The sequence below is a fragment of the Mus musculus genome, chromosome 4 (genome assembly GCF_000001635.26).
Source record: "Mus musculus strain C57BL/6J chromosome 4, GRCm38.p6 C57BL/6J".
Taxonomy (NCBI): Eukaryota; Metazoa; Chordata; class Mammalia; order Rodentia; family Muridae; genus Mus; species Mus musculus.
In genome coordinates, this window is record NC_000070.6 from 32,754,386 (window position 1) to 32,777,094 (window position 22,709).

General features: G+C 42.9%; 1 protein-coding gene across 2 annotated transcripts in view; it reads left to right on the forward strand.

Annotated features, from left to right (window-relative positions):
• Nucleotides 1-20,832, forward strand: part of Mdn1 (midasin AAA ATPase 1) — a 118,104-nt gene extending 97,272 nt beyond the window's left edge. The window contains exons 84-102 of one of the 2 annotated variants that reach the window (XM_006537476.3): nt 45-182; nt 1,992-2,130; nt 3,352-3,521; nt 3,971-4,114; nt 4,665-4,812; nt 6,235-6,557; nt 6,819-6,986; nt 7,867-7,968; nt 8,772-8,967; nt 10,724-10,891; nt 11,277-11,440; nt 12,697-12,786; nt 13,557-13,672; nt 14,268-14,442; nt 15,885-15,958; nt 16,493-16,607; nt 17,452-17,515; nt 18,875-19,017; nt 19,566-20,822. In XM_006537476.3, the coding sequence (XP_006537539.1) occupies nt 45-182; nt 1,992-2,130; nt 3,352-3,521; nt 3,971-4,114; nt 4,665-4,812; nt 6,235-6,557; nt 6,819-6,986; nt 7,867-7,968; nt 8,772-8,967; nt 10,724-10,891; nt 11,277-11,440; nt 12,697-12,786; nt 13,557-13,672; nt 14,268-14,442; nt 15,885-15,958; nt 16,493-16,607; nt 17,452-17,515; nt 18,875-19,017; nt 19,566-19,754 (2,826 nt within the window). In that variant the 3' untranslated portion in view covers nt 19,755-20,822. Of the gene's footprint in view, nt 1-44; nt 183-1,991; nt 2,131-3,351; nt 3,522-3,970; nt 4,115-4,664; nt 4,813-6,234; nt 6,558-6,818; nt 6,987-7,866; nt 7,969-8,771; nt 8,968-10,723; nt 10,892-11,276; nt 11,441-12,696; nt 12,787-13,556; nt 13,673-14,267; nt 14,443-15,884; nt 15,959-16,492; nt 16,608-17,451; nt 17,516-18,874; nt 19,018-19,565 lie in introns of both variants that reach the window. The other variant, NM_001081392.1, reaches the window with a different exon arrangement.
• Nucleotides 20,833-22,709: the final 1,877 nt, after the last annotated feature.

Here is a 22,709-nt window from a genome sequence, read left to right on the forward strand (position 1 = left end):
CATTTCCAGCCAGATTATAACATTTGCTAACTCTTTCCCCCAAGGGGTTTTGTTTACCTAAAGAATTGATGGAAGATTCCGCAGGAGAGGGAGCAACGCAGTTCCATGACTACGAGGGAGGTGGGATCGGAGATGGCGAGGGCATGAAGGATGTGAGTGACCGGATAGAAAATGAGGAACAGGTACGTTCGCACAGCTTATGTAAGCTGACTCTTGAGTGTTTAATCAAACTTGTTAGTACGCCAACAGCATCATACTGATCTGTGTAGGTCTTTAGATTAAAACCTAACTCCAGGACCTTTGCAGCTCAGCCATTTGTTACGATAATAGTCTTGGAAGGATTGACCTTTCCAGTTTGATTTTTTTTTTTTTTTAAAGATTTATTTATTTTATTTTATTATATGTGAGTACACTGTAGCTGTCTTAAGTCACTCCAGAAGAGGGCATCAGATCTTGTTATGGATGGTTGTGAGCTAACATGTGGTTGCTGGGATTTGAGCTCAAGACCTTTGGAAGAGCAGTCGGTGCTCTTAACCGCTGAGCCATCTCACCAGCCCCCTCCAGTTTGATTTTAAATGGGGACTTGCTGATGATTTCTGAAGAGTATTTTGATATGATAATTGTTTGATTTTGTTTTGTTTAAGTTTACATTATTTTGTGCAGGAATGGGATAAGGCATACACATATAATAAGTCAGGAGACAAATTGTGGAGTGTTTTTTGGTCTGTGTACCTGTCTATAAACAAACAAAAAGTTAATACCAATCGAAGTTTATTTTTCTTGGAAGGGAAAACTAGAAAGAAATTTTTAAAAATGATGCTGGTGTTTATGTGTTAATTTTATACTTTTTATTATTTCAAATTTTCTATATTTCTCTAGTATACACAGTCATAGAGTATTTCTCTAAATTAAAATAATTTAAGATTTTAAATTATGGGAAAATAGAAAAGTACAGTCCATTACAAACATAAAGTAGATAAAATATTACTAAGATTCACTAAATTTTGGCTTATGTAGATATTTTTAAAGATTTTTTTTCTTTATATATATGGAAGTTTTGTCTCATATGTCTGTGCACAGTGCCCTCAGTTGTAAGCTGTCATTTTAGAACTGGCAATCAAACCCAGGTTCTCTAGGAAGCAGCCAGTTCTCTTTACCTGTTAGGCCATCTCTCTCCCCAAGTGCACTGTTGTTCTCATGATCAAAGTGACAAAAAACAAAGGGAAAAGATTCAAGATAGTAAGAAAGATAGTAAGACTGCTATGTGGGGGAGTGCTGAGTTAGCATGCTCTGAGGTAGCCCAGGCCAACCTCTAATTAGAAATCGTCCTGAGTTCTGTGATAATGGGTGCATACTACCACACCTTGTTGGATGTATGTTTGTTTGTTTGTTTTTGTTTTTCTTTTTGCAACAAAGTTTCTTTATTGTAGCCTTGGCTGGACTGGATTCTTACTTTATAGACCAGGCTAGCTTCAAACTCAGTACAGTTCCCTATGTAACTCTGTCTTGGAAAGTGCTGTGATTAAAGACATACATCATCTCTCCTGGCAAGAATTCCTTTTTTTTTTTTTCTTTCTTTTTTTTTTCGAGACAGGGTTTCTCTGTATAGCCCTGGCTATCCTGGAACTCATTTTGTAGGCCAGGCTGGCCTCAAACTCAGAAATCCCCCTGCCTCTGCCTCCCAAGTGCTGGAATTAAAGGTGTGCGCCACCACTGCCCAGCGAATTCCATATTCTTTACACATATCTCTGAAATGCTAATTTGAAGTTTTGGTTGGTTGGTTGTTTTATGATGGTGGTAGTGTTTTTACAATTCTCATGAAAAAAGCCAAATAAAATTCTATATTTTCTGATCAGAAAATCAAAAAAATAAAATAAATTTACTCCAGAAATGTGAAGCAAACCTTCATAAATTACTGCATGTGGTCATCTTATATAATTGAAGCATAGACGAAGCAGTGTTCACCTGTGCTCTCACATCTTTTCCCAAAGGTAGAAGATACATTTCAGAAGGGTCAAGAGAAGGACGAGGAAGACCTTGACTCAAAACCTGATACTAAAGGCGAGGATAACGCCATTGAGATGTCAGAAGACTTTGATGGGAAAATGCATGATGGCGAGCTTGAACAAGGTCCAACATTGTCATCTCATTCTGCTTTCTAGATACTAAATATTGTACAGAAACTTGTAGGGCCTCAGTAAGGAGCTGTTGTGTTATGTGCACCAAGCTGCTTGCTCACTGAGCGGCCACCGTGTGTGCCCACCGTGACTGTCGTTTCTAGGGCAGTGATTGACGAGTTCAGTGGGTCTCCTTTGAGTGAGCCACAGCCTTGATTTTGTTGGATGAAGTGGCTCAGTGGTCTGCATAGAAACCCAAAAGATGACCACTGACAGCTTGGCTTCATGTTTGTTTGTAGAGGTTTGTTTTTTTTTTTGTTTTTTTTTTTTTAATGGTTGGCTTATTTTATGAATTTTTCCTTAATTGCAAAACCATCATGGAGCGGGGAAAGCTGTGAGTAAAGTACCTGCCTTGGAAGCAGGAAGACCTGGGTTCAAATGAGCATCGAGAACCCCAGCTGTCCTAGCCACAGACTCCAGAAGCTGCCAGGCCAACTAGACTTATGCAGTACAAAAAATAGACCCTGCCTCGGGAAGGGAAAAACAAACTGACACCCGTGGTTTCCTCACCACACCTACACACAAGTAATAAAGTAAAAAATATATATATTTCTTACTAAACTGTAAGAACAAAACAAATCTGTGGCATACAGGCACCCATATAGACCATACTCAGTTCCGTAGTTCACATGCCTCATTATAAGCATATGACAGCATTATTTTTATAGCACTCCGGCGTGTTGTGCTATAATTCAGCACTTACTCTAGTTACTGGCAAAACAAAAACTTTTAACTTGAAATACAGTGTTTTAAGCAAAGGTCTTACATAAATGAGTGCTAATTTACAGTATAAGAAATGTATAGATTTTTTTTTTTGCCAGTGAAGCATAAGACTAAAGGTGAAGGAAAGAAGGTTTGCATTAATTTACATCTGATGCATAGTGAAGTATTTGAGAAAAGACTGAGGAATACAGTCGTCTTGTCACTTCATAGATCTGAGTTGCAACTGAGCCAAGTGTGGTGCTAGTGTCTCCCCAGCTTAGTCACACCTGCAAGTCCTTTCCCTTCAAATGATTTGCAAAGCCTGGAAGAAATCCTTGGCATCTGCCCACAGTGTTCTGTAGAAACAGGCCTGGATCCTGATGACACTTTCTGGGAAGAGTCTTTGCCTTCACACATGCAGGCCTGGATTGGTGGGTGTCTGCCTAACTAAGTGTAGCTTGCTCCCTTTCAGAAGAGGATGATGAGAAGTCTGACAGTGAGGATGGAGACCTGGATAAGCAGATGGGCAATCTCAATGGCGAGGAAGCTGACAAACTAGATGAGAGGCTTTGGGGAGATGATGAGGAAGAAGATGAAGACGGTGACGGTAGAGCTGAAGAGACAGGACCAGGGGTGGATGAGGTAATTAAGAGCCCCGATCTGAGTTCCCAGGCCTTGATTGAGGAGCTGTTCCTTCAGGCCGCTGTCTCCTATGTTTCCTTGTCTTTGTTTTCTTCTCTTCTCTCTGCTTTCTCTCTTCCCTCATATTGAAGAGCGTACAGCAGCGTGACCTAAGTGCTCCCGTGAGTTGCTGTGTTGTGGAGGAGGGAACATCCATGCCAAGCCTATTCTGCCCATGCAGCCGCATCCCCGGCTCTGGCTGAGACTGGCAGGAAAGACAGGCATGCGGAAGTAGAGAGTGGTGTCTGTCCCTGCTGCTCTTGGGACAGACCGAGGTGGTGACCGCCACATCAGAAATAGTAGCACCTGTCTGCCCTGTACCACTTGGGCCTGTCAGCAGAAGCCTTCTGTACCTGAGGGCTAGAAAACTAGCTCCTGGATGAATTTTCTTTATTTCTTGATTCATTTAGGAAGATTCTGAACTTGTTGCTAAAGATGACAGCTTGGATGCTGGAAATTTGAACAAAAATAAAAAACATCAAGATGAGAAGGAAGACTCAGAACCTGAAGATGTTGAACAGGGCCAAGAGAAAATTAATGAACAAATTGATGAGGTAATGAACAAATTGATGAGGTAATGAACCGCATGTCAGGAGGTGTCCTGACGAAGGCCACAGTCCTCTGAGTGTCTTAAGACACTTGTTTCTCCTTCTGACAAATACGTCAGTTCCTTTCATGTAGTTCCTAGAAGAGTGCGTCAAAGCCAGGCATGGTAGAATGAGCTGTTGTAATCTTAGCATTCAAGATGCTGAGGCAGGAGGGTAATGAGTTCCCATCCAACCACAGTTGGGGAGTGGCCTCACAACGTGTAATTAATGTATCTTAACTGTTGGTTTCTGCTAATGTGCTGTTTGGCTTCACTATGTCTTAGAAGCTAAGATCTGTGGTCCTTTATATTTCTTTTCATAAGTTTTGGGTTTTAACATTAAGTAATAAAGGGCCTATTACCCTGAAAGTCTATACAGAAAATAAAATTTGAAGTTCTAACATGAAAGACTGAAAAATACTATTAAGTCACTAAAATGAGATCGTAATATTAAAGAAATCATAGCCTTTGGTTTTATAACATTTTTGTTCCCCTGTTCTCTCGTTGTTATCCCAAAGAGGGAATATGATGAGAATGAGGTAGACCCTTATCATGGCAATCAAGAAAAGCTTCCAGAACCTGAGGCCTTGGACCTTCCAGATGACTTGAAACTTGACAGTGAGGACAAAAGTGGTGGTGAGGACACAGACAATGAGGAAGCAGAAGGTATGTCTTTCCAGATGCCCATAGCTAGAGGTCATTGGCAATGGGCAGTAGTGATTTCTTCATGGCCAATGACATGACAAAGCCAGAGGTACCGCTTTGCTAGATCCATTCCAGTTTGAGTAAACCTCCAACACGTAGGCCAGCATACCTCTCTTCTGTTGTCACTTCCCATCCTGCAGTTTGCTGGCCAAGGATTGGTGATGTTTAATTATGTATACCTCTTTCTCCAAAGCCATACCATGTTCCCACCTAGCGGGCTAATGTGGGCACCAGTCAGTCTTGACTGTCAGGGCTCTCACACAGCTCTTCTAGAGAAATAATGGCTAGTCATGATAATGGAGAATGAGAGCAAAGAATCCCAAGAAAGTCACACATACTGTGACAGTAACCTAGAGCCTCTGCTACCCATTTCATCCCTAGGGATTCCTCTATGGATAATAGCAAACTCTAATTGAAGAGCCTGAGGCTGATCAACCTCACAGGAAGATGCTAGATAGATAGCTTCATGATTTGACTGAGTTACATACTTATGAAAGCTGATTTTAATTATGTATAATTTTTAGATATATGTTGAGACAAATAAGTTACAAAAAATTATCTAAGACCATTTATATAATAATCTTAATTTTGGAGTCTGACTTTAATCATAGTTTCAGCAACCAAGCATGCATAAAATTTAAGATTAAAAATGCTAAGAGTAAAAAAAAAGGGGGGGAGGTTGGTGAGATGGCTCAGTGGTTAAGAGCACCGACTGCTCTTCTGAAGGTCCTGAGTTCAAATCCCAGTAACCACATGGTGGCTCACAACCATCTGTAAGATCTAACACCACTCTTCCGGAGTGTCTGAAGACAGCTACAGTGTACTCACATATAATAAATAAATCTTTAAAAAAAAAATGCTAAGAGTATATATGTTATCTTTCTTAAAATACCATTTTGTTTAGGCTCATTTAGATTAGTATGTATGAACCAAAGAATAATTACGTTACTGGCTAATAGCTTTCTGAAATGTCCAAAGTATAGGGATACTCTTCTATAAGTAAAATTTGGAGCCTAGTGAAGATAACTCAGTCACTGGAGTGCTTGTTCTGTAAGCATGAGAACCTGAGCATCCATGTGTATCTGGCTGCATCTGTCCCTGTACCACATGCATGCCTGAATAAAATATTTATGTAGGGCTGGAGAGATGGCTCAGTGGTTAAGAGCACCATCTGCTCTTCCAAAGGTCCTGAGTTCAAATCCCAGCAACCACATGGTGGCTCACAACCATCCGTAATGAGATCTATGCCCTCTTCTGGTGTGTCTGAAGACGGCTACAGTGCACTTAGATATAATAATAAATAAATCTTTTTTAAAAAAAATAATGCTTATATAGCACCTTCCAGACTAAGAAATCAAGAGTTTTAAAAATTGTTTTGATCAGAAGAGAATCCTTTGGAGATCAAAGAAAAAACGGTAGATATGGAAGAAACAGACCATGAAATTGAAGAGCCCGGAGCTGGTCAGGATGAAGGTGAAAGTCCACATGAGCCTGAGGAAGGCCCCAGTGAAGACAAGGAGAATATGGATATGGATACAGGAGCTGATGATCAAGACAGAGATACATCCAGCCATGCAGAAGAGCATTCCCTGGAGGAGGAGGCGGAGGAGGAGGAGGAGAAGGGGGAGAAGGAGGAAGACAAGGCCACCACTGATGGAGGTGGAGAAAGTGGTGTCAACCCTGTTGACCAAGGTCTTCAGCCCCAGGTATTACGGGGTGTAGAGCTTTTCTTGTATTAAAAACAATAAGAAAAATACTTCATGCCAGCAGAATCTTTTGTAAGATATTTCTTTACTACTACAGAGTTTTATGTTTTACTTGAAAACCCTCTCCTAACCGTTAGTCTGCTCCATGCAGAGTCCCTCTTCAACCCCCTTCACCCCTTGTCAATGAGTGGCGTGGGCACCTTCTTCCTGCTAGGCACCTTTGTGTTCATCCCTCACAGCATGTTTGTTTGTTCTATGCAGAAGGAGGAAGAGGAGGAAGGGGAGCAGTCTGATGCTGAAGAGCAAGTGCCAGAGGCCACAGAGAGAAAGGAGCATGCCACCTGTGGGCAGACTGGAGTGGACAATGTGCAGAGTGCACAGGCTGTGGAACTAGCTGGGGCTGCACCAGAGAAGGAGCAGGGGAAAGAGGTGATGGGTCTGTCTATCTGTCTGGAGTCATGTTCTCGTCAACAAGTGTGATTTCTCTGTTACTGTGTAAGGATCATCTCCCATATCTGGAGAGATTGTTGTTTGCCTCTTTATGTGGGCTTGTTAGGAAACCATTAGTAAGAATGTGTGCTGTAGACTGTTTGAGTGATGGCCTTACTATGAAGTCTATGGGAGCACCAGGTTTGTGTTATTTTTCAAAAAACTTCCAAGAAAAGAAAGGTCAAATCTGGGCTTCCTTGGCAGCCCTACACCTCTAATGGTGTTTGACTTTTCCCTGCTGTGGACCTAATGGTAATGTGTTCTAATGGCAGCGCTTCAGGCTGTGAGAAGACAGGATATCACTGACATGTTCTGTCACTGCTCTGAGCCCAGTCCCTCACCAGCAGGAACTGTGTTTCTCATATCTTTCCAACACTATTCATTGAGCATCCATCAAGTTCCGAGCGTTCCCTTTACTCAGCAGTCTTCCGTAGTAACTCTACAAAATGGATGATGCTGTTCTGTTTCCTCCTATTTGATATTGGAGGAAAAATAAGCCTCAGTAAAGTCAAGTGACAACCTCTAGGTGCACAGCTAGCTGATGATTTGGCCTGTTCTGTCTGTCTGCCAGAATAAGACCTTAAGTTCCTTTAGGTAAGGAACTAATCAGAGCAAAGCCAGGACTGTGTCAGTGTTGTGCTGCTGTGTGCCAGCAGGGCCTTTGTTAGCACTGGGATTCTGTAGCAGACAGGCATACAGGGTATAGAGGTATACAGTCCACTGAAATGAGTAGAACTAATTCACTGAGAGAAGTTGGAACCAGGGTAACACGGCAGCCATGGCTTTAACTCTCTCTCCTCTTCTGATTTGGATTTCTTAGGAACATGGCAGTGGAGCTGCGGATGCAAACCAAGCAGAAGGCCATGAATCCAACTTGATTGCACGTTTGTCCTCCCAGCAACACACCAACAAAAATACACAGGTTTCTGTCATTCTCTGATTAGGTTTAGATGAAGGCAGGTCGAAAAAGATATGTGAATGAAGTGATTGTAACCAGCAAATGAAAGCGCTGGAGAGGGAGGGTCTCAGTAGTTAGGGCACTTACGGTATTTGCAGAGGACCCTGGTTTGGTCCCCAGTACTTACATATATGGCAGTTCCAGGAGACCTAATTCCTCTTCTGGCCTCCACAAGCTCTGCATGTGCATTTGTGCTCGTGTGGCACACACACACTAACAACAGCAGCAAATGGCAACCTTTCCAGCCTTGGCTGATAAATGACAGGCTTGGAAAAAAGACCCCAACCAGAAGGTTTTCCATTGCTCTTCAAACTCGACAGTATAGGTATATTCATGCTTGTGAAATTACTGTTCTCAAAATGCAACCCAATCCCTCCCCTAAAAGCCTACACGCTGTTTTCCCAACCCTCCAAAGAGACTTCCAGAGGAAGTGAACGCCACACATAGATAAATACGTTTCTTTGCTTTGTTGACTATTTATATCCTAGATCTAGTCATCATGGCATATGCCTACTATCCCAGCATTTGGAAGGCAGAAGCAGGAGGGTCAGGAGTTGAAAGGCTATCTTAACTACAGAGCAAATTCAAGGCCAGTCAGAGCTGGAGAGAGGGGTTATCCTAAAAATGATGTCAGAGTCTAATTGCCCATTCTTTTAATAGCTGTATTGAATCCCACTGTTGTATGGCTGTTCCTGGGAATGAGCATTGGTTGTTTTGAGGTTTCATATTTGCAAATAAGGCTCTAATGATCTCCTTAATTCCTGCAGAGTTTTAAGAGGAGACCTGGGCAGGCTGACAATGAACGTTCCGTAGGTGACTACAATGAGCGTGTGCGTAAGAGACTGAGGACTGTGGGCACAGACAGAGAGACTGAACAGGAGCCAACCCAGGCTCAGGTGGAAGATGCAGACGCGTTCGAACATGTTAAACAAGGCAGTGATGCATATGATGCACAAACTTATGGTATGGTGCTAAGAATACTACGACTTTTTCTCACAAAGCTTTTCTCTGAGGTTGTGCCACATGACTGTGCCTGCCAGACAAAGTAGAAGGGGAAGAAATATCTAGCTATCTCTCAATACATACTTTTATAAGGTACATATAACTTGTTTCTGGTAGCAAGGTAACCGTAGCCAAGTGTAAATGCTCAGGGTTCTCGGGGTAAGCCCTCTATCCTCATAGACAGCTGGCTAGATGCTGTAAACCTGGTGTTGACCTTGTTTCTTGGTATTGAACATTGCTGAGTGTCCTTGAACAGTGAACATCCATAATACAGATGGGGAAGATGAGATCACACTTCGCTTGTCCTTACATTCCTCTCTTTCTGAGGTACACTGCTATGATATGTTCCTCTGAGCACAGAACAGAAATGATGGCAGTGCTTTGTGTCTCTATGTGTTCCCAACACCAAAGAAGAAGTTGATGAGTGTACGCATACTTGGTCAAGATCCTCCCTGAGGCTGGAGCATGGGCTTGTTCCTTCCTCACATTAGGCGGTGTGTCATAGCTTCCAATATGGCACCCTATAAACTTGTGACACTGAGTGACTTGAAGGTGGTGGATGTGGATGGTGAATGGATCCTGAATTCTGCTTGTTAATTCAGTTGATAAGAGTGCTTGCCTAGGGGGGCTGGCGAGATGGCTCAGTGGGTAAGAGCACCCGACTGCTCTTCCGAAGGTCCAGAGTTCAAATCCCAGCAACCACATGGTGGCTCACAACCATCCCCAACAAGATCTGACTCCCTCTTCTGGAGTGTCTGAAGACAGCTACAGTGTACTTACATATAATCAATAAATAAATCTTTAAAAAAAAAAAAAAAAAAAAGAGTGCTTGCCTAGGGTTGGAGAAATGGCTCAGTGGTTAAGAGTACTGACTGCTCTTTCAGAGGTCCTGAGTTCAATTCCCAGCAACCCCATGGTGACTCACAACCATCTGTAATGGGGTCAGATGCCCTCTTCTGTGTGTCTGGAGACAGCTTCAGTATACTCATATAAATAAAATAATTTAAAAAAGAAAAAAAATAATAGCTAGCATGCACAAAGCGTTGGATTTGTTCCTACCACTACATAAAGCTAAGTACGGCATCTGTGGTGCCGGTACTCCAGAGGTTAGAAGTCAGGGTTATCCGTGACTACACAGCAGGTTTGTGGCCAGTCTGTATATGAAATCCTTTGTTATGGGAGAGAAAGACACACACACACACACACACACACACACACACACACACACACACACACAGACTGGATCATGCCTTGGCAAGAGTATTCTCTAAGCTATTACTGTCAGAGACATGGTTATAGATTTTCTCAGATCTCTGAGAGCAATGAGATCTTTAAGTAAAACTTGTCTAAGATTAAAATGCTGAGACTTCTTTCCCTCCCTCATTTTGTATCTAGTTTTTCTATTCACGAGTTACTCCAAGCATGGTTCTCAATAGCTGCTTCAAGTCACATGTCTCCACCCTGTCATTTCTGTAAAAACCCAGATGAATGCCAGTCTCTTTACGTGTGAGGGTACATACTATCTTGACCTAGAAGCAGGTTTGTAAGTAGAACAGCAGGAGGTATTTAGGCCCGCAAGTGTCTGGCCCCATGGTTGGTTAGGGGAAAACCAGCTTAAGTAGAATCTTGAAAGGTGGAAGCGATAGAGACAATAATCCGTTCAGCATCACCTTTCTCTGCAGAAAAATTAAGCTTTGTCCCTGTGCACTATTGGCAGATGTAGCCAGTAGTGAACAGCAGCAGACTGCAAAGGCCTCCGGACAGGATCAGGAGGAGGAAGAAATAGAAGATATCCTCATGGATACAGAGGAGGAGCTCATGAGAGCAGAGGACACAGAGCAGCTGAAGCCAGAGGCAGTCCAGTCAGAGACTGCTGCAACCTCTGGTGAGTCCTTAGTGAGCAGACTTGTATGCTTTCTGTCCTCTTGGACTGTCATCAAGTCTAGTCTTTTCTCTTTCCTGTTCTAATATCTGCCTTACATGAATAATTCACCTATCATCTCAGAAAAGGGAGTCTTAAAGATCAGTTATCGAGGAGAAACGGTTTCTGACAAATTCAGATCTGTCTCTTTAACATATGTTGGGAAAAGCAGAATAGTACGTTCTTGATAATTGTAGAGATTCCTTTGTTACCTAAGGTCTAAGCCTAGAGTAAGGAAAGTGAGGGAATGGAACAGAAAGAAATTGTTGGTTGAGTTGAGCGTTGACTCTTTGTTAGGACAGGCACTGGTGAACCACGTGATAATGAAACTGTCTTCCTATGAAAATAGGCTCTAGTGAGATGGAGGTGGATATGCAAACACTTAAGACAAAAGAAGACCAAGACCCAAGAACAACCACACCTCACCAGGAGACAGAGAATGAGAGGCCAGAAAGAAGCAGAGATTCAACTATTCATACGCTTCGTCAATTCCTTGTGGATTCAGTTTTCCAAGTATTGAACTCATAGCTTGCTATGTTAACCTTTAGTTTTTAAGTTACTTTAGAACTTTTATGAAATTGCTCAATTTCAATATCAAGTCTGACCAAAATTTTTAAGAGTACTTTTAGTGTAACCGATAGTCTTTTTTTTCCGAGACAGGGTTTCTCTGTATAGCCCTGGCTGTCCTGGAACTCACTCTATAGACCAGGCTGACCTCGAACTCAGAGGCCTGCCTCTGCCTCTCGGGTGCTGGGATTAAAGGCGTGTGCCACCACACCCGGCTGTAACCAGTAGTCTTTTAGCAAATGGTATATCCTTTGTTAACTACAGATTGTGCCCAGACCTACCCATTACGATGGCACTAGTTCTTGGCATTGGCTCTTAGGCATTGGCATTCCAACCTAGGCTATCACTTATGTACAATTGACAACTTATGACAGTTATGTAATAATAATTTTTTACTTTTGGGGGGTTGGGTGAAGGGTGGTCAGTGAGGTTTGTTGTGTGAGTGTACCTGTGGAAGCCAGAGCACAAGTTCAGGCTTCATTGCAGGTGGTGGTGGTGGTGGTGGTGGTGGTGGTGGTGGTGGTGGTGGTGGTGGTGTCATCGTTTGTTTGTTTTAGTGGGGTTTTTGGTTTGGTTTTTGGTGTCTGTGCGTGTATGTTTGTGTGTGTGGTATTTTGTTTGTTTGTTTTGTTGAGTTGGGTGTCTGATTGTCCTAGAATTTTCCAATTTTCTAAGAAGGCTTAGGCTGAGCAGCCAGCTCCAGTGATCCTTGTGTCTACCTCAGCCCTGTGTATCAGCATGCCTGGCTTTTGTTGCTTGGGTTCTGAGGCTAGAATTTGTGTCACACTTGTAAGACATACACTTACTTAACCATCTCTCCAGCAACCAGAGGAGCCTTGTAACTAACTGAGCCTTGCTCTGTGGTAATTGGACTTTGTGGAGCTAGGGGCTTATCAGAAAGTGGAAAAGAAACCCCTGAGGCTGTCTGTTGTCCTCTGGTCTCCTATATGTGTATCCATATACACACAAAAAAAGAGATTTGGTTTGTTTTTTAATTAGGCTATATTTTATAAGTGATAAAAGTTCCATTCATCCAGTTGATCCCAAAAACAAGAAATGGAATCATCTGACTGTACCCTTAAATTTGCTTGAGCTGTGAGTTGAGGCGTACAACTGCAACAAGGTTGCAGCCACAGACAGCAGCCAGTGATAGGTCATTGATTCCAACCTGGGCCACCACTTACATAGCTTTTCCTTCTTAGCCCATTTTAAAAGATATCAGTGAGCTGAGACAAGAGATGGAAAGGCAGCTGGAGACATGGCAGGCGCACGACTATGGGAATGCAGAAGAAGTAAGTCAAAGTTGTTGGGGTTTGTTTTTCTTTTCCACAAAATAACTTGCCTGTTTTTGTAAGTCAGTAGGTTCTTAGCCACAGTTCCCTTTGTAAAAGGCTGATGGAGACTATACTGAGAACTTTCCCTAAGCGGGATATGCACTGATTCTGCCACCACATCTAGAGTCTCACTAAAACAGACAGACATACTTGGTTCCTTTAACTTGTATAGCTGGCTTTGTAAGGAAGCCAGGCAAAAGTTCATGCTCTGTAGTCTTGAATGGTCTTCAGGTCCTTGCTGGCTATGTGGAGTGTATTTTAATGATTTAACCTCTAAATATACGGTGTATATGCATGCCTATATTCTGTGTTTATTACCGTTCTCCCTACCACGCATGTGTTCGTGCTCAGCTGTAGTCAGTATGAAGCCTTTGTGTGTGTGGATCCCTGCTGTTGAGGGGGATTTGTGTACACTGTCACTCTCCCTCTTGAAAACTAATGAGCGCGCTCAGGTACTTGAGCTTTGCCCAGAGTTCACATTCCCATGCCGCTGTGCAAAGTATCAGGTCCAGTTCTTAAACTGGCAGGAGCAAACTGTTGAGTGAATTCCCATTGTTAACTGCCCCTTGCAACTGTATATTATGGAATTGGGGGGGGGGGGCAGTGGATTTTATTTAGTTGGATTGCTGCTTGCTGAGAAAAGCTTTTAAAGTGTTTTGCTGAGAAGGCTTGTACAAGTTCTTTTCTGCTTCAGCATTCTAATAGTAATTTCTATTTTGCTGTCCTAGGAGAAGGCTGCAGCTGAGATGTGGCAGAATTACCTAGTCTTAACTGCATCTCTTTCACAACAGCTGTGTGAGCAGCTTCGTCTCCTACTAGAACCTACACAGGCAGCCAAACTAAGGTAAGTCTTCCCTGCTTGAGGCTTCTGGGTTGCTGTTTCTGCTCTCTGGGCACTATTGTGTCTGCTACGGTCCCCCATTAGCTGTAAGTAGGAACTCTGTGTGTGTGTGTGTGTGTGTGTGTGTGTGTGTGTGTGTGCGCGCGCGCGCGTGTGTGTGAGATGAGGAAGTACTACATGAAGGTGGCTTACATTCTGCTGTGTGGGAACAGCCACAGATGTGGTACTGTTTCCTGTGCTTATGGCGTGTTACTCAACTAGGGTCAGAACCACAACGATTTGGTCAGAGTCGTGGTTGAGAACAGAAAAGGGAAAGCATATGAGGCTTTGTGTATTTAATACAGAAAAAATTACTCTGTAATTCTGTAGATGTGTTTTAGCTATTCTGGAAAAGCTTAGTTATTACAGTCAGATCTGAGGTGCTCTGGCTGACAGAAGGTGCTAATTACAGTCTGCATTGGATGTCATCATTTTGCCAGGAATAGTTTCCTGACCCTGGCTTTTAATTAATTATTAAGTTTTTAATAATGTGATTTTGTCTTAAAATTCTGAGGCATGAGCCTGTGTTCATCTTTGCTCCCATTGGTTCCTGTAACAGAGGAGACTATCGAACAGGGAAACGACTGAACATGCGGAAGATCATTCCATACATTGCCAGTCAGTTTCGAAAAGACAGGATTTGGCTTCGTAGGACCAAGCCCAGTAAACGGCAGTATCAGATTTGTCTGGCTATCGATGACTCCTCAAGCATGGTAGACAACCACACCAAGCAGGTAAGGGGAGAAGCAGCAGGCTCGGGTCCTCGGGCTGGCTCAGTAGAGCTGGCAGGAAGGATTGATGGCTCCATCCAGAAAGGGGGTTTAACATTGCATGTCATGGCATTCCTGAAACTGGTTTCTAGGGGGTGCTGGGTTTTTTTTTTTTTTTACAGTGATTTTTATTTGGCATAAGCCAGCAGCTGACCTCTCCTGGAAGAGGCTAGAATGCGCCCTGAGTCCAGTTCACATTCCATCTCCCCATAACTTTGGACAGCTTATTTATTGTCAGTTTCACTTTTTTTTTTTTTTTTTTTTTTTTTGTTTTTTCGAGACAGGGTTTCTCTGTATAGCCCTGGCTGTCTTGAAACTCATTTTGTAGACCAGGCTGGCCTCAAACTCAGAAATCCACCTGCCTCTGCCTCCCAAGTGCTGGGATTAAAGGTGTACGCCACCACACCCGGCTTTCACTTTCTTTTAAAAAAAAAAAAAAAGAGGATTATAACAGTACTTACCTCAGTGATGAAGACTAAATTAAATATAAATTAAATATAAAATACCTAGGTTAATGCTTTTTTTAAACCAATTTGTTCTAAAACTGCTGTCATTTATGCAAATGGTAGTAAAAATTTTCTTATAATTTTCTCACAGTTCAGCATGCCCCTCATATGTGGGCACTATGTTGGGTTGATTTACTGATATAGATGATAAAAGAATTGTTTAAATCAATTCTGACCCAGAAATTGGAAAGTATTAAAAAATGAAGAGGAATTTGTTTTTAAAACCAAGTTTGTGGTTTTGTTTTTTGGTTTGGGGGGTTGGTTGTTTGTTTTTCATTGCATTCATTCCCTTGTCTTTTCTACAGACAGCCTAATAATACTGATAGACTTGTTTAAAGACAGAGGTTTGATCTGAGGAATGAAAAAATCTAAGAAAATTATCTCATTTACAAAGGCTAATTAGAGATCTTGTCCAGTTTTTCATTTGTCATGTCTTTAATGTTCTGTCTCTGTGTAAAACTTTAGAATTGACTACTTTGACTTTTAAATCTCTTGAGGTTCTTTGTGAAGTTGACTGGAGATCAGAAATTGGAATAGTTCTGGTAATAAAATTTGTAACTCAAGTTTTCTAGTCTGACTCTACCACATGAGAGTTAGCTCACGCTCTTTTAATTTTAGTTACATATTAAAGATTTTATGTGGGCTCTGCGGTGGAAAGAAAGGAAAATTGGCTTTTCTGGAACAGATTTCTCAGTACCACTATTGTTACATACATAGTATGTGGAGAAAACCATTCCTGTATTGCTCTCGGGTTCAAGCAGCTAAACACAGGAGAGGGTCCAAGAAGACTCCAGCCTGCGTCGGTTGTATGACATACAAATATAATGTTTTCTGGGAAGTTGTGAAGCAAACTGATTTAGGGGAGTTTTGAGTCCTTAAACTCTTCTTTGGTTTTTATAGCTTGCATTTGAGTCTTTGGCCGTGATTGGTAACGCTCTAACCCTCCTAGAAGTGGGTCAGATTGCAGTGTGCAGGTAAGGTTGCCTTTTACAAGGTTTTTTATTTTGTTTTGTTGTTTGTTTTTGTTGTGTTTTTTACTTCATGTGTATGGATGTTTTGCCTTTGTGTGTCTGTGTACCACATGCGTGCAATACCCTTGGAAGCCAAAGGAGGCATTAGATCCCTAGAAATGGAACTGTAGGTAATGTGAGCCACCAGTGAGTGGTAGGGTCCAAGCCTAGGTTCTCTGAATGAGAGGCTCGTAGCTGCTGAAGCCTCCTCTCCACGCCCACATACCACCTTTGGTTTTTGTTTGATTGTTTCTTCAGGCAGGGTTCCTCTGTGTGACCTTGGCTGTCCCGGAACTTGCTTTGGAGACCAGACTGATCTCTAACTCAGAGATCTGCCTGCCTCTGCCTCCTGAGTCCTGGGGTTAAAGACATGGGTCACCACACCCACCCTAGCTCTAACGTTGCCTTCTAATCACAGTAGGGAAATCCTGTTCCCAACCTTGAACTGTTTTGATCACATGACTGAAGAAATGGTGTTGTCTCCTTTTTCTTTCCAAGCTTTGGAGAGTCAGTAAAGCTGTTGCACCCATTCCACGAGCAGTTTAATGATTCTTCAGGGACTCATATTCTGCGGCTCTGCACGTTCCAGCAAAGGAAGACTAAGATTGCTCAGGTATCCTGATGAAGTCAGGATTTGTTTTGCACTGATTCTAAAGCTGATAGTAAGAGACATTAATCTTTAGAACCTCCTGGGTGCATTCTAGAATTAGGACAGGCAGCATAACAAGACACAGTAGTTACTTCAGCCTAAATGTTACTAGGACAGTTTCCTTGGCATCCCTGTGACTCCTTTTTCTCAGTTCCTCAAAGATCATTGACTTTAGCACAGTTGAGCAGCTTGAAACATTTGGGGGGAAAAAAGTTAATTGCCTGGTATCCTAATGGTCAGGTAGGTGGGCCCAGTTGCTCATTAAGCCTAGAGACAAAGCTTTGAGTAGTAAAGCTAGAGATTTCGGAACAAGATGGAATGACAGCCTTTCTGTTCTTAGTTCTTGCTGTCTTAATCAAAAGAATTATTAACTTGAAAGAAGGAAACTGTTTTGTTGATGGCTGTCCATATAATTGTCTTGTCTTCCTTGAGAGTGTTCTGTAGAACACTGATAGAGCCACTAGCCAGTGACACTCCTGTCTGTCCTTAAGCGTGTCAGTGTGAGTGGAAAATGCTGCACAGGAGGTCGGCAGCCATGGGAATCTCTTGTCATTATGAAAGGGGAGCTTGGGCTGGTGAGATGGCTCAGTGGGTAAGAGCACTGACTGCTCTTCTGAAGGTCCAGAGTTCAAATCCCAGCAACCACATGGTGGCTCACAACCATCTGTAACAAGATCTGATTCCTCTTCTGGAGTGTCTGAAGACAGCTACAATGTACTTACATATAATAATAAATAAATCTTTAAAAAAAAAAAGAAAAGAAAGGGGAGCTTAAGTAGTTGTATTAATTTGTGCTGGTTCTGTTTAGTTTCTAGAAACTGTAGCCAAAATGTTTGCAGCTGCCCAGAAGTTATCCCAGAACGTCAGTCCAGGTGAGCTACTTGCAGTTTCTTTTATTTCTCTGTGCTATCTTATGTTTTTAGTTTGCGAGTGAATATATATGTGTTCATGAATGTGTGCAGATGCATGTGTGTGTGGAAGCATGAGGTTGGCTTTGGAAGTCTTCCTTGGCTACTCTACTTTATTTGTTCATTTATTTTTTGAGAAAGAAAGGGTCTTTCACTGAACCAGGAACTCACAGCAAGGCTGGCCATCAAACCCCAGGTTTCTTCTGCCTCCCGCTCTCCAACCCTGGGATTATAGGCATGTGTTGTCACACTTAACTTTTATGTGGGTGCTGGCAATCCTAAGTCAGGCCTTCCTGCTGCATAGGAAGCAATTTATCAATGAGCCATCTTCTGAGTCCCTCTAACCCCCGTCACCTTGAAAACATATTCTCTATAGGAAAAAAACAGAAAGATGGAGTTCTGTCATTGATTGAATTCTTTATTCATTATTTATTCTGAAATTCATGCTGAACTCATTTTTTAGAGCTTATAGTTGATAGTCACTAGTTACAAATTAGAACATATTTATATGCTAGATTAAGCTCAGAGTTGGATAGGACGGAATAAGGTGTATGCAATTAAGGATAAAGTTCGCGATCATTGTAGAACATAATCCAGAAATGAGCTCATGTAACTATGATTGCTTTCGGGCCTGAGATATGACAGTTATCTAGCCCTGATTCTGTCCTGGAGAAGAGGAGGAAATTAGGGACATAGAATTGTTCCTGGATAGAAATGTCCAAAAGGGGGCTGGAGAGATGGCTTGGCAGTTTAGAGCACTGACTGCTCTTCCAGAGGACCTGAGATCAATTCCCAGCAACCACATGGTGCCTCACAACCATCTGCAATGGGATCTGACTCCTCTTCAGGAGTGTCTGAAGACAGCTACAGTGTACTTACATATAATAAATACATCTTTGAGAGAGAGAAAGTCCAGAAGGAGATAAATGAAATTTGGAAGACAAGTTCTAGGTTACTAATTGGGTCACTTCTGGTGGCCTGTTCATCTCTATGGTTGTTGAAGTCCACAGACTTAAGTATGTGAGTCACAAAAACAACTTCTGCTTCTATCATGTGAGTGTCAAGGAATGGGCTGGGGTTGTCAGTAAAGAGCTCGTGCCTTTCTGTGCTGAGCCTCCTATATGGCCCACTTGCTTTGCCTTTAATGGAGTTGATCTAAACTTGACCTTCTGTCTGCTGTGCTGAACAACTGAGTGTCTTATCTCTCCTGTTTATGTGCAAAGTGTCAGCTCCACTGTCTGTCTTTAGAATGCCCACAGGTGGTATCTAATTGTTAACATGGGTTTTCTCTTTTCCCTTCCCTGTAATGCACGGCTTCTGCAGAGACTGCCCAGCTGCTCCTCATAGTTTCTGATGGGCGAGGCCTTTTCCTCGAAGGCAAAGACAGAGTCCTAGCAGCAGTCCAGGCTGCCCAGAATGCCAACATCTTCGTCATTTTTGTTGTGTTGGATAATCCCAATTCACGGGTGAGTGAGCAGGTAGCACAAGCCCCCATTCTGCAGAATAGGGGGGCCTTGAACTTGTTCAGAAGTGTAGCTGCAACCCTGTCCTGGGGTGCTGGTGCTCAGTGCCATTCCTTTCACAAAGCTCCACACAACCCTGCAAGGTGAAGACCATTCTTCCCAACACAGAATCGTGAGGAGGAGAGCAGAGAGTCTCAGATGCAGAAAGCAACGAGGACCCTGAGCTCCTTTAAAAAGAGACGGCCTGTAGCATACATCCTAGCAGCTGGCCGACTCGGGGTGTCAGGGAGCATATAGCTGCAGGTTGCACTGATCCTAACTGACTGGCAAGGCAAGTGGGGATTGCTCCATAGAAAGTAGAGACATGGATGCAAGGAAAGCAGCATTTCTTACTTGTTCCTCTTCCTTGAACTTCTCCATGGCATAAAGAGCTGCCTTCTTCATAAACATTTTGGAAGTTTCTCAGCTTTTCTTGTCAACTAAAAAGGTCAAGAACTAGTTAGGAAACTATTTAATTTTTCTTTTTCTTTCAAAATGTCTTTTGTTAACAGGATTCTATCTTGGACATTAAAGTACCAATATTTAAAGGACCAGGAGAGATGCCTGAAATCCGATCCTACATGGAAGAGTTTCCATTTCCATTTTACATCATTCTTCGGGATGTGAACGCGCTTCCTGAGACCCTCAGTGATGCGCTCAGGCAGTGGTTTGAGCTGGTGACTGCATCTGACCACTCCTAGAGCAGAGCACAGTCTAGTGAGGCTGTGGGGTCACTGGAGCTCCCTTACACAGCTGTTTGTGAACTCAGAGCTCTGATTCTACTTCATCTTGGACCTGATTTTTCTTTTTTACTGTATCCAACAGTTATAAAAACATTTTTATTGCACTATACATTTGTATTTACAACATAGAAGAGCTTAGCACAAGCTCTTGGACTCCCTGCTGTACTGACTGAGCACAGACAGCTCACAAGTAGTACCAGGGCTCGTGACTAGGGACCAGGTAGAGGTCACACTGCCCCTTTAGAGCTCAGCCACTCGCTTTCCTCTGCTCAGTACCTTGAGGAATGAATCCAGGAACACGGGGCTGCACTCTGGTCCCTGCCTTAAGCTCTACATAGAGCCACTTGGTTGGACACATCTTACCCTGCTAGAAAGCAGGGTACTTAGATGGTGTGTTCTCATAAAGCAGCCAGCAAAGGTGACCGCAGAGCTGCACAAAACTGAAGCAGCTTTTTGTGCCTCCCAGTGGCTGCCTCAGGAGCCTATGCAATAATGGACAGGTGATTCTCCCTCATTTCATTCTTGGGCTGCCATAGCCCCTGCTGTAATTTATTTCTTTAGCCATCCTTCCCCCGATACTAAGAGGAAAAATTATTCCTCATACTGCTTTCAAGCTATCCTAAGCCAGTGTCACTGTGGAAAGGAGCGAACGGATGCTGCGTCCACGAGAACTTGACAGCTCCATCCTCCCCTCACCCGCACAGCACGGTAGTGTTAGGCTTGGTTCCCTTGGGCCTGGGGGCAGTTTTACTTGGCCAGAAAGCAGTGTTTGAATACTTGAAATCATGTGTTGTGTTCTGTTTAAATGTTGTTTGTAGACATTGTGCTGTACACCTGTCTCCATGTCTGTTTGCAGATGACACTGTGAAGTGTGCCACCCTTATATGGTGGTCATCAAAGACAGATTGCTCTGTGTTTAACAAAGCGTCCTAAAGCATGGACTTAAAGTTATTTTATTTTTTATTCCAAAATGCTATGCAGCTTATATTCTGAAAGCTATTAAATAATTGTTGAGTTAATCTTTGATCAGGGTTTACTTTGGTTTGGCTTGGTTTGGTTTTTTTGAGATCTTTGATCATTCTTAATGGCGTATGAAAAATATGACAGGATTGAAAGAGTGTGCTTCCGATTGATCCTACTTGCTAACCCAACCATGCGAGCCCAGACTTGTAGCTCAGTATTGCAAACGTTTATGCCTCACTGGTCAGCTCTGTGATTCGTGAGTTGCAGCACGCAGGCTTGGTAGCGAGGGAAACGGGGTAAGTTGGCAGAACCACGTGGGTGGTATAAAGATTCTGTTCTGTGACATAACCCTTCACTCACACGCACTGGCTACAGTTGCACTCAGCATGTGTGGCTGAGAAAGAGTCCCAAATCCTGCACTTACAATGATTTCTTTCCCACAGGGTAGCGCTCGGCCGGGATTCTTAGGAACAGGTGCCATTTCAACTCAGGTTGTCCCAGAAAGAGGGAACGATGGGCTTGTTGCCCCCACTGCCTGTCCGCAGCTGCCCAGCCTGGCCAGATAGCTGAGCCCTCGTATTTACGCACTATCTGCATCATAACCTTATTCAGATGACTTTCCCGTCACCACAGCCTCAAAGAAAACAGCCTGTGACGGTGGCAGTGTGTGCTTTATCTCAGCCCTTGAGAGGCAGAGGGGTGGACCTCACATGCTCCTGCACTACATAATATCAAAAGAGGTAAAACTGTACAGCAAGGTGTTCTCTGGTGTTCTCAAATAGTCATAGGTCACATAGCAGCAAGACAGTGTCATTGTATAAGTACAGTGTGTGATGCTTAAACGACTACATGGCTACTCGGTATAATCTTAGGAGGCCACGACTAAGTGTTGCCATCTATTAACTGACAGTGTCTGACTTGGGTAATGGGAGGTTTTGACACCATATAGTTGAGATAATATACTATGTTCAGATACACCAAATTTGAATGGTATATTCACATGCACCATTTCTTCTCAGCACCGCCTGCCTGTTTACTGTTGCATAACCTGACTTGGTGAGATTTCACCCACATGTCTCCTTTACAGCCCCATCACAATCCTAACCAACTATCTATCTAACATATCTATCTGACATTTCATCTTCCCTTTGCCTCTGATTGTACTGCAGCTGCAGCTCTTAATTTCCAGCCTGACATCTCAATTGTTTTTTCCTATTCTACTTCATGTTACTTGTGGTATCTAAGTACCTTTCCTCCAGCTGAAAAGCCTTTCAGAAGCAGGCGGAGTAGTGCAAACTTTTTTTTTTTTTTTTTTTTTTTGGCTGCTGTGCTCCCTGACACCAAAGCAGAGTGAGTCCTGGTTCTACAAGTGATGTTCGTGTACCAAATTCAGTTCTAGTTGAGAAGGCCAGGCTTCCTGAAGAGCTCTCTTAAGTTTGGGCATTCCCTTGTCCTCTCATGCTATACTGGGACACCAGTAGGAGACCTGGGTTCTGATTCTACCTTGGTGAGTGAGTGGGAGACCTGCATTTCTTTTCTTTTAAGATTTATTTATTTACTATATGTAAGTACACTGTAGCTGTCTTCAGACACCCCAGAAGAGGGCATCAGATCTCATTACGGATGGTTGTGAGCCACCATGTGGTTGCTGAGATTTGAACTCAGGACCTTCAGAAGAGCAGTCAGTGCTCTTACCCACTGAGCCTCCTCTCCAGCCCTGAGACCTGGATTTCTAATGACTGACTGGCTGAATTAATGAGTGACTGACTGAGTGAGTGCATTCTGGACAGACTTCTCAGTCTTTTTGTTATTAATGTCTCTGCCTGTCTCCTTCAGTTCTGTCTCAGGGACAAGAGAGCTGGTCTGTCCTCTAAGCTCTTTGAATTAGTGGTTAGAAGCCAGCTTAGGGTATACACCTCAGTGCTAAGGGAGAAACCTGCTGCCCTTGTC